Below are 12,550 nucleotides of genomic sequence, written 5' to 3' on the forward strand. Positions count from 1 at the left end.
TTGATGTGTAGATCATAATAATGGGAAAGGGAGGAGTATAAATTACTTGGTGTACGAAGAAAATCCATCTTTTAAAAATGGTGGTCTGATTACAGATATATAAGGATCAAAACAATGTCACTAATAGAAGAATAGTGGAGTACGAACTATTCAGTGAAAGAAGAGAAATCTACACTTTAAAACACAAATATCAGCCTTATTACAGCAATTATTAACAAGGAGGATAGAAGGTAAGGTGGGCCGATGGAAGATATTGAAGAGTACAACACTATTGACAGAACAGATTGAATTACAATTTTTACAATATTTTTTCAGAAACTCCTAAAGGAAAGTAGAATAAACTAACTTTCTAAGAGAGTCACGATAAAGCAGTAAATGTAGACGTTGAGGTGAATATACATGGGACAAAGTGAACACCTAAGTTAAAGATTAGAACTACATTGTTGGTAGAGTTAGATTCTTACTCCACCAATAATGTAGTTAGTGTTTATATAGTCAATGGTTTTACTCTCGTCCTACCTCCTTACAACAACAAAATACAGCCATATTAAAGAGGATTTAAGGACCACAAACACATTACTGCGAGTTATGGAGTACAAACGTCGGTGCGAACATTAAACCTGGAAAAATATAAATTTTTGAAAGAACTATATTAATATTGCAGTAAATATACAAGTTGAGATTGACAAGTAAGGAAGACTGATGTGGCAGGGGGGGGGGGGTTTGGTGATAAAGAGGGGTGGGGGTAGACGTTGATGAAGATGGGGCAGGGACGAAGGAGCTCTAATTAAATTAAAACTTTGTTAGGCTAGTCTATTACAGCGACAATATCTCTGTTTATTCTGCAATAGAACTCAATTTTGCTCAGATTAAACCTGTAAAGTATCTAAAACCGAAATAAATTCCTTAAATCTTAAGTTTATTTCAATGTAAGATGATGGGGACAAAAATGCTGTGTGTAACGGATGAGTGTAGCCAGTTAATAATCTGTTTACTTATTAGACAGGGAGATTTTATTAGAAGTTTGTTTTTGGACAGCTGGGTATAGTTTCAAGCCTGAAGATGACACAGTGTGTCGAAATCGGTCGCAATCACAGCAAGGATTACTTTGGCAACCTCGGCATTAACTTAGTGGTGTCCCGTAACTCTCTGGACACTTGTATATAGCGTTATTCCTTAGGTCAAGACAAACACATTTCACCATAGGAACATGGGTCTGTGGTGTCTAGTTTACCGACTGTCAGTATTTATGTGTTTAAAAAAAAAAAAAAAACTAAAAACTCCTAAACGGCTTAAGATAAAGCTTTGATATTTTGCAAAAATGTTAATCTTGTTAAGACCTATTATCCTTGGAAATTATACCAAACAATCATTAACCGTTTCAAAATGGCGGCCATTTAAAATATTTGATGCCAAATTTCACGAAAACCGTTAACTTTACAAAAAAACTGCAAGAGACAAAAAAGTTTGTAAATTTTATGTAATTTTCAATGATACCTTATTTGTTAAGATTGGATAAATAATAACAGAGAAACGTATTGTTTTCGTAATGTATGGCCACTTTTCTCCATTTAAACAATGATAATACTCCTTTTACGTTGTTTAGCATTGTTTAAATGGAGAAAAGTGGTCATACATTACGAAAACAACACGTTTCTCTGTTATTATTTATCTAATATTAACATATAAGATATAATTGAAAACTACATAAAATTTACAAACTTTTTTGTCTCTTGCAATTTTTTTGTAAAGTTAACGGTTTTCGTGAAATTTGTTATCAACTATTTTAAATGGCCGCCATTTTGAAACGGTTAATTATTTTTTAGTATAATTTCTAACGATAATAGGTCTTAATAAGATTAACATTTTTGCAAAATATCAAAGCTTTATCTTAAACCGTTTAGGAGTTATTAGTTTTTTAGTAAAAAACACATAAATACCGACAGTCAGTAAACTAGACACCACAGACCCATGTTCCTATGGTGAAATGTGTTTGTCTTGACCTAAGGAATAACGCTATATACAAGTGTCCAGAGAGTTACGGGACACCCTGTATAGTAATATAGTTAATTTTTGCACACCAAAACATAATCTTAAGATCAATGCATTTTAGTTTTAAATAACATCTTGTGTCACAATAACTCTGAATAGAAATGTAATATAATTAATGTTAAAATTGTTCCCAAATACAAACTGATGAATATAAATAAAACGTGGGGAGAAGTGATTGATTGAATACTGTAAAATATCAAATAAAATAGGCAGTTACTATAAAAGTCACTATTCCATTTATAGGGCATAATGCTGATTGGAGTGTTGAATCAAATCACCCACGATTTTATTTTCATTTCTATCCATTATACATTTACACAATCTTTTGTGGGTGATGTCTAAGTTCATAGATAGATACTAGTAATTCGTTGGTTGTTCCACACTGTTGGGATACATTAAAACTCATTTTTGATCTTGAATATGATGGTGATTGGAATATCCAATGGAATTCTATATCGGTTTACCCTCTTTTATTTTTATTCATATTTACTGTTATTTTAGCAGTGCAATTTTAATTGCATTTCCACCTTGCTAATATCCTTAACTCATACAGGCCTACCTTTGCATATACTTGTATTTGATTTGAAGGGTAAAATATGGACGATTTTAAATGAAAATACCATCATAGATTTTGGTTTTACAAAAATCATAGCAGAAAAAAATAAAAATTAATAGGAAAAAATTAAAGCCAATATAGAATAACTTATTGGAAAATAAAACACAGTACATTACAGTTTTGCATTAAATTCACTCGGTTTTATCCTTATAGAATGAAAATAAAACTCTAAATAATGATTAATTACTGTAAACTGAACGATTTTTACAAAATTTCTAGAGAAAAGTGACTAAATCTTGACCCATCTTATATATTATTGTGCCTCAGGTACCATAAAACAAACTGATTTTCGATTTAAACTTCCAAAAATGGTCCCCAGATGTTTGCACGTTGGTCAATAGTAAAAAAAAATATTTTTCAAACGTTTTGTTTTTAAAACCGTTATACAACATATTCGCGTTTTCAATAACCTAAAAATTACTTAATAACTGTAAAAATACAAGATAAATCTGGTAAATAGATTCTTTCCCTAACGTGAACCCCAATATTCTTAAAGTTAACCTGATTTTCCAATTAACCAATGAAAAAATAAAGGGATACGGTAGCTCTCCTCTGTAATTTTATTATTAACATACCATAGGTCCATTTCTACAATAGTTTCCAGCTACAAATACCTTACCACATTTAAAATACAATATGAAGACAGTAAACGGAATCTACCCCTTAAGTGAACCCTATTCCTAAGATTAACCAGATTTCAAATTTTACCAAAGAAAAAGAATTGGAGCAATTTTATGAAAACTACCTCTTACAATTGAATCATTTTCGTCTGTTATATTTTCACGATCGTTCAATTTTTTACCCTTTTACACAACAGCTATTCGTGCTTTTGAATGGCCGAACAAATACCCAACCGCCTGTAAAAATACAAGATAAAGCAAGTTGAGTTATACCCAAGTCGCGTGAAACTCAAGTTTTATCGTTCAAGTTCCGTTCCAAGGCTTCTCTACTATCTTTTACGTGACTTCTAAACGGGTTGAGAGGCTTGCGTAGCTATAATAACTTAGTCTTCATTAAGAAAACCACGACCAGGCTTACAGGACAATGCAGTGTTCTTGGGACTTTTAAAAACTGGAGGTGATTTATTTATCTAGTACGGGGTAGTGTTTTAAGTGACTTTTTGAAATACGCTTTAGATCGGTTTGGTGGTTCTACAGAGACTGTTGGTCTAGGGGTTGGAACGAGAGTCACTCTAGTGAAAGGCTCGGGGTTCAAATACCTTTCCCCAAAGGTAATCCCGTAACATTTTCTTTATTCCAATCTTATTCCAAATGTTCAAAACAAATCAATCAAAATTCATTAACCAATGATTATGTTAACAGTTTATCATTATTACAGTTTTAATTACAATATTGTAAATGTGATACAATAGAATTTGATTTAATAACATATTAAAATAAAATAAAACATGTTATTAAATAAAATTCTATTAGGCTATATCACTTTTATAACTTATAGAATATTTTATTATTAATATTAGCAATATGCAAGCAGTTTTATTAAAGAAAAGTCTAAAATAATTCTTTAATAATGAAATTATTTGGTGACTATGATGGAAGGGTAAACTATAATGAAGCCAAAATGAAGATCAAGAAGACAGACAGAATGCTATACAATTATAAAATCCATATAGAAAAGTAAAACTCCAAATAAAGTCATTGAAAATTATTATAACATTTGTATTTTACTTCCAAGACAAACAGTAACTGATTTTTTTAATTATTTATAAAGGAAATATTTAAGCGAATTTCGATTATTGTTCGGCAAATGTAAACTTGATCCTTTTAGGTAAAACAAATTCATCAGTAAAAAAATACAGTCCACTTATTCCTAAATTAAAACACTTTTTCTTATCCATTTTAGCCATTAAGCTAATTCATTTTGAAAACATAGTTAATAAATTTTAATGATACATGTTATACCTAAGAATAAAAGTAAGAAGGTTTCTGGTTCAATCCTGAGAACAGTCAAACACTTTTGGCAATACGTAATTGGACCCAGCTATCCTTGATTGTTTTCCAACAATATAAATGTTTAAATCCTAAAGCCGTGCGTAATAATGTTAAATGCATGGAATAATTCCTATTAAAAATATCAAAACGGCAATATGTCTACGATACACCTATTGATGATAGATCACTACAGTTAGAACAGCAGACTCTTATTTTAATAACAGTTGAAATATTCTATTATAAGTAGACATAATGAGTAATATTACTTATTATTTTAAGTAGATATTTTTCTATATATTATTATACGTTATTATAAGTAGACACATTATGCGCTTGTCGTCACAGCGGTATATCATCGCAGTTCTTCCTCTTGTTGCTTCGATCTATGACGTTGCGCAGTTGGCAACGCTCGCACATTACTCTATTGTTGGCACCACTGCTTGTATTGTTTACCGACGTTAGTTTATACTTTCCGTTTCCGGCAAATGGAACTTTGCACTGGATGTACGATGTAACTCGCCGTCTTTGAAAAAAATATTGTGACAATATCGATTAGTTTGCACATGACACCGCGGGTGTTAACTGTTTAGTTGGGGTGGTTAGTTTTAGCGAATTTCCCATATAGGGAATAAGCTATTACCGTAGTTCTCATGGTAAAACCTGGAACCGGGACCGATTTAATTTTTCATTTTGAGGTCCCAAGATGCCAAAAACAGCCTCCGTTAAAATTGATCTATATATATATATATATATATATATATATATATATATATATATATAGGGTGTTCGCAAACTCTTAAAATACGTAGGTTTATACGTTTGTACAAAATTTCATCCAAATCTGATCATTTTTGTTCGCGTTGTCGCGCTAACGGACACGCACACACATATACAGGGTGTCTTGAAACCATATGAACAAACTTTGGCACGTTATTCAGCGTATTAAAAGAAATAAAAATGTAAAGTAACATGTGTCCTATCTCATTCCGTTTTCGGTCTATCTGTCGGTATGTGATTTGTACAAAAACATTCACAACCCTTAACTGCCTGAGCTCCAGCCTTGTAAATCTGTAAAAATGTTTATCATAATAACCAATATTTTTTTCTAAATTTGAATAAAAACTCTTGAACCATTTAAAAATGGCGGCTTTTAAAAATATTTAACTACGTTTGTGGTTGTTTCCACATGAACTAGTAAATTTTAATAAAATTTACTATACGATAGCTTTAACATGTGGAATATTTCGAAAACAGTTTGTCTATTTAACTGAGAATTTTATATTTAAGTATTTTACGAATGGGAGATCAATAGCGGCGTATGATCAATAAATGATGTTTTTATTTAGTTATTAATTACTATTATTAATTACTAGGATTGGGTTATTTAGATTTAACAATATTAGGACACACACCTGCCGTATTGGTGGTAATTGCCTGGGTGCTACTGTGTTTGGTTACCTTACATAGGGAACTAATTATAAATTTTGTATTATTTTGAAACATCATATTGCAATATATATTTCAACTTTTAACCTAATACAAAATTATATTATGTTTGAGTTATTTATTACTATTCATACTTATTCTAGACATTACACGTTTGAAATGGTAAATTATAAAGTTAATTGTATTTTTTACGAAATTTAGAATAAGTTTGTGTAAACAATTTGAGTTTTAAACTTTGGCACATATCAACAATTCCGGTGAACGTTTTGCTACATGATATTGGTTATATAACGGATACGTTTATGAGGGTTGTGCCCCAAACCCTCAATACATTTAAATATCAGAACTTATAAACTATCCTAAATCCTAAATCTGAGACTTACGTGCACAGTTTAACTTCGGTACCTTACCAAAGAGGAGGGAAATACTATTGTGTACAGCATAACATACCGAATAGGATGAAAAACGCAAAGAAAAAAAAATAAAAAAGGACAAAGCAATCAGTCAAATTCAAGCCTTTAAAACAAATGGAAAAAATATTGCTCAAGCTAACGTATTGTAAGGGAACGAAAAAACTAGTCCGACCAACTCTATCATAAAACCTCACACGTATTTAAGCTCATTTGAAGTAAAAGGGAAAATTCTTTTACGAAAACAATCACAAGCAATTAAGGATAATTAATGTTATTAAGGCATGCATATTTTGTTGGGTGTCCCAGAGCGCCTTTAACGGAACAAGAGAGCTAAGCCATCAATTACAGACGCCGCTGTAAGAACAAAGAGTTAATTTAGAGCAGTGGTGTTAGTTGTAGATTAGTTGCGAGGAACATACAACTTGGTTGAATCTATCTTGAAGCCTAATATAACAGGTATTCCTGGCTAAGATAACTAAACCCTGATAGAAATAAATTTGAGTGAATGGGGTATATATATTCAGTGGCAGTCCAACAGAATAAAGTGGAATCATTGAATTGTCTCGGGACTCAAGTTATTATATGTATTCAAATTCAGTAAATCGTAATTTGGTTATCAAAACTTTGTATGGCTATTTTCAAAGGGTTGACATTCCGAAGTAACAATTCTAGGATTTGGAGCATTTGAAAACTCATCGAAATTCCATTAAAAAAAAACATTGATAAAAAATGCATTAAAGAAATTGAGTAGTTGCCTTGGTAGTCAGTTCAGTGTTGTAACTATCTTCTTAGGTTCTTGTATATTGATTAAATAACTTATTCATTGTGTATTAAATTACGAACTTTGTTTTCTGTACTGTCTAATAAATTAAATACGCATTTTCATAGTTAATACGTTTTGACTAATTATGACACATAAAAGCAACAGAACCCCTCTCCAGTCTTGTGTTATTGTTGAATAAATTCAAATGCAACTATTTATTCTTGCTGTTAGTTAAGGAGCACGCTTATTTTGGTAAAAAAACTGGTTACGCTCTTTCAACAGTATCAACATAGAGTACAGTACCTGATAACAATGACCCACCAGTAATCCATAGGGATACTTTTTCGAATAAAGTTTAAAGTTTCTCAAGAGACTTACTTGTTTAAACGCACTAAAGAACTAAAAAGAAAAGTTTGTATTCAAGACCTTTTAAACTATGCATACACAAATGAAATAGAATAGTATATTTCGTACCTAGGGCCAAAAATGAGGTTTTGCCGGCTCGAGATAATTTTTAAGTTCGAGACGAAGTCGAGAACTAAAAACGATCGAACAGCAAGTTAGCGGGCAGCTGATTTTGCGGCCCCAGGGATGTAAAACCTAGTCGGTCCCCAAATAATGACGACAGCTGGCATGGCCAGCAAAACGTAACATTCAGCCACCAATTAACGTATGTAAAACAGCTAAAAACATCATAGTGTGGTGAAAAATATATTTTTTCTCAAGCAAAAATAATAGTGGTTTGAACACTTTTACCGCTGGAGTGTTTTTGTAGTCTGTCTAGGCAACCGGTTTCGTTTTTCAAAGGAAGTCTTCAACAATGATAAAAAACTAGCTTAGACCAGTCCGCCATGCCGTATACGTCTACGCTAGTAAAAATCTTTTATTAATTCGCCAAATATTTCTGTTTAAAGTTTGCGATTTAAATTGTGTGTTATTGTTCTACAAACGTTTATCTTTTCTAAATAAACCAAAATAGTCATCTTGAGGCCTGTTGAAAGCCTGTTTGAGAGTCAAAACCGGTAGCCTAGCCAGTCTTCATATCTCAGTCATTAAAATTAGGATCTTAAGTCAGTCTGTTCAGTATCCTAGCCATCTGCTGATCTGTCCACGCCTAGACCAGTCTTGCACAATAGATGCTCTTTTACAAGTGAATGACAAAGCCAATCGGTATCTAATTTTTGAAAAGGCGAAGTCTGATTTCCGGACACAGAAAGTAAGTCATTAAAGTGTATTTAAATAACCATTATTTTTTTCTTAGTAAATGTATATTTACTAGGAGAGATTCGGAAGCTAACAACATGAATTCTTCCTAAGTGTTTCCCACTGGTCCTCATGACCACTCAGGTCAAAACTAAAATTAAACCCCAAAAAGGTTGATTGTACTAAATACAATCAAACAAGCATAACGGGTTAAACGGAAAAGATAACATGTAATAATATTCTGTGAGTTGTTTTATTATGTATAAAAGTTAAAAAAAAACATCTAAAATTAATGCCACGACATACCAAAGTATACGCATGTTATGTGTTCCTGAACTAAATAAACGTATCGAGAAGACATAACATAACATAATATAACATAACGTGTTAAACTTCATAGACACCCTTTGTAGGAACTATTAAACTTCTACACACAGAGTTGGGCAGCAAAAAGGAACGTCGCCTCAGAAATGGCCTTTAGGTTAATTCTGAAGGATCTAATTTCCTCCCGTCAACAGTTTTGACTGTTGTGCTGATGAAACAGATATTATCTGAGGAGGAAAATTACTTGGTGTGTACAACAACTTGATAAATTTATCCATCCAGCCTAATTTTACAGATTTTTACACAGATATTTTTTTGTCCTAGGACGCTAGGCACGAGCCTGGGATTGGTTTTCACATTACTTCAGGCTAGACTTAGGGGTTGCGGCATTATCACTTAGATAAAATCTATTGTACACATGTAATAATGGAGATATTATATATAATACAGGGAGGTTCGTTAACACAACCCAAATAACAAAAACCAAGAGACACTGTGTATCGAGTAAATAAATTCATAAGTTGGTAGCTCTGTTTTCTTTACTTGTTTACTGATCAGCTGACAAGCATTGTCACCACAAGACTTTTATTTATTTACAAGATTTATTTTTCCACAAGATTGGGAATTTATTGTGAGTAAGACGCAACATGATTTTTGCAAGCCCAGAGGGTATGTATTGTAGGCTTGCGTTTTTTCACAGTTCCGGTTTCCTTGCTATTTTTACAAGTAGACATTTGATTTATTAAATACTGAAATTACCCCAGGAAACGTAATTTAAAACCTTTCATGGCATAAAACCAATGATTTTGAGTTCACACATTTTAAAAGCTTCCTAGCCAAATACAGGGGAAGATACCTCAAAGCACATGTAGGCAGATCGCAAGGCAGTCGTCCGCACGAGAGCCAAGAATATTGGGCTGTACTGCTGTACAAGAAATATTAGGGATTTTCCATGTTAGGACCACATTATATAAAGGATTTCATCAAGGAATTGTTTTACTGGAAGGGGTGTTTTATGCTGGACTGGAAGTCAATTCGGGAGGCTCAACTCCTTATAGGCAGCAGTGAACTCTTTCTTTGATATAAAATGAACCATATAAAAGAGGATGCAACTGGACTTGATCACTTACCAAAGGTTCAATGCCTCCCAGGGCAACTCCATTGGGCTCGGACTGTTGAGCTAACTGAGTCTCTAAGGTAGATTGGACATGATTGGCTGCCGAGGTTGAGGCAGCCCCGTTGTGAGGCTTGGTGGCGTCTAGCAGCACCTTGAGCGAGGCTATGGCGTGTAACTGCGTCGCCTTTTCGTCCACTTTGCCTGAAACACGAAAACACATCACTGAACATTTGCTTGGTTTTGGGGTTTCAAAATGTCCAATGTTGAGACTAGCAAAACCTTGAGCGAGGCTATGGTGTGTAACTGAGTCGCCTTATCATCCTTTTTGCCTAAAACGCAACACAGTTGCTGATTAGCAAACATAAAACTGCCAATGCTCAAGATGTGGACAGTTATAATCAGCTAAACTACAACATGATCCTCCACTGTATTTGCAAAGAAGGTCAAGGCAGCCGATTAAATGTTATTGATTTTGTTGCCATAGCGATCTTGACGCGAGATTTCCACACTTATGTCGAATGCAATATTTGCAGGCAAACGCGGTTATACAGCAAGAACATGACTATTTTAAAGATATTGGATTTCTATCTAAACAGATTTTTAAATGTATAAATGTGAGCGTATAGTTTTTTGTTTTTCATCACTCTTTTGTACGAAAATAGCTATTATCCGTACAGCTATATTAAAATCGATGATTTTCAATGTATGAAAACATATGATCTTGCTTATCAAAAATAATTATTTTCCTTACCCAATAACACTTTACCCTTTCCTAAACAAAGCTTTCCCTTTCCCTAACAAACGAAGTTCCCGTTTAGCATGAGCACTAATGTATTATTCTGTTAATACTAAAATATTATTCAACAAGCTGATATATCCCCATTCACATCTGTAATACAATAGTTCTATCATTGATTAGCTTCTGCTAGCTAGAAGTAGCAAAAAGAGATTACCTGTGTTAAGCAGGCCGAAATTACATTAACAAGTTGAAGTTACTATTATTAATTTATAAAACAAATTCAGTTTAAATATACCACGGTTTGTTCAAACCTATATTTAGAATTATAAAATTTGATATAATCGAATCCAATATCAACCTATGAGGACTTCCGACGATTTTAAACTGACCTGGAATTTGATTTTAATCCAAAATGATTGGATGTTTAAACAGATCCAACCTAGCCATCCAACCATCATGTAATACATGTGTATACTTATTAACCCATTAATTTGTTAAAGTATTAATGCATGCATGCATTCATCCATCCATCAATCGATCCATCGATCCATTCACCCATCCATCCATGGATATATCAATTGGTTAGTTCATGGAAATATTCAGTCATAAATTCATCAGTCGTCAATCCATTAATCCATACATACATCAATTGGTCCACCGATATATTAATCCATTAATTAATTGATTGATTCATCCTCCCACACATCGATGGAAATGATACATCACACATATAGTTCTCTTTATTACAAACGAGTTTCACAGTGCAGTAAGCAGTAAAGCAGAGAGTGTCAGTAATCCTTTAGTAGCGATATAATACTTAAATACTTAAGATAAGCTTATTATGGTTATGTTTGGTAACCATTGGATTTATATGGTATAAGTCGGCTATTATACAATTTACTATACCTATATTTGAATACCTATATTATATATATAGATGTATAAATCTTAATTTATCTGCTTCATGTCCGATAACCACTGTGCTGAGGTCTACTACGTCACGTGACAGTTTCTCTCATATTATAGCGAAGAATCTCTGCGTTTCGTTCTTTGTTAATCCAGAGGTCAAACATTTGTTAATGAATTGGATTATTTGATTGGATAGTTTAAAGTAGGTTTACCAGAAATTATGGTAAACATAAAAACGCAGTCAGTAGTTACCGAACAGAAATATATCCTTAATTTTATTTCAGCTGACTCAAAAGTAATAGTCTCTAAGAGCATATATTTTTTTTGTATTGAGACTCACTTCTCAACCATACAAGAGTATATAATTTCTCCGTCAATTGTGATTGTTTTCGTCGTAACTGCAGCCTTGGTTATTCAGTGGTCGTAAGTCCAGAGCAGACTTTCTGTTGATTGGCCTCAACGACGCTCCTCATGTGCTGCTGTTGAAGTTTTAAGAGGAACGCATGTTTAGAAACAAGGATTTTTGGTTTTGAAAATAACTTATAAAACCATAAAAAAATACCATAAAGTACATTACCATTCGAAGAGAATTACGTGAAATACCAAGTAATAGGCTAAAAGACATTTCCAGACCGGCGTCTTCATTATAAGAGTCAAGTGATTGAAGAGAATGGAGGCGAACCATTGGCGAGGCCTAAAATCTCTTAAGGCAAGTAAATTTCATATTCAAAACTATGAAAATTAAAAATGACCCCACCGCATCAAACCTGCATGCTAGACAAATTTCTACTTACCTGATTTAGTAAAATAGAAAAATAATGTTCACTGAAACATTAGCTTAAAATGTCAGATTTAATTCCTTTTCAAAATTAATTAAGTTTAATTAGTGCTTAAGTTTTCTGTGACGGAGAAGGTGATCCTTGTTTCTAGTAAAATGTCAATGACTAAGTATGATGTGAAAAAGTTGTTCATGTAAATTGTTTCCTCGTCTTTGATTGTAGTTATGTATACTATTG

At 32.9% G+C, this 12,550-nt stretch overlaps 1 protein-coding gene across 1 annotated transcript in view; it reads right to left on the reverse strand.

The window, feature by feature from the left end:
- The window catches only part of LOC128997506 (sodium/potassium/calcium exchanger Nckx30C-like), a 201,173-nt gene that overhangs the window by 33,422 nt on the left and 155,201 nt on the right, over window positions 1-12,550 (reverse strand). The window contains exon 4 of the mRNA XM_054423145.1: window positions 9,900-10,087. Coding sequence (XP_054279120.1) covers window positions 9,900-10,087 — 188 coding nt within the window. The remainder of the gene's footprint in view (window positions 1-9,899; window positions 10,088-12,550) is intronic.

Source organism: Macrosteles quadrilineatus, unplaced genomic scaffold (genome assembly GCF_028750875.1).
Source record: "Macrosteles quadrilineatus isolate MER2022 unplaced genomic scaffold, UCM_ALF_1.0 Scaffold_6__1_contigs__length_79288215, whole genome shotgun sequence".
Taxonomy (NCBI): Eukaryota; Metazoa; Arthropoda; class Insecta; order Hemiptera; family Cicadellidae; genus Macrosteles; species Macrosteles quadrilineatus.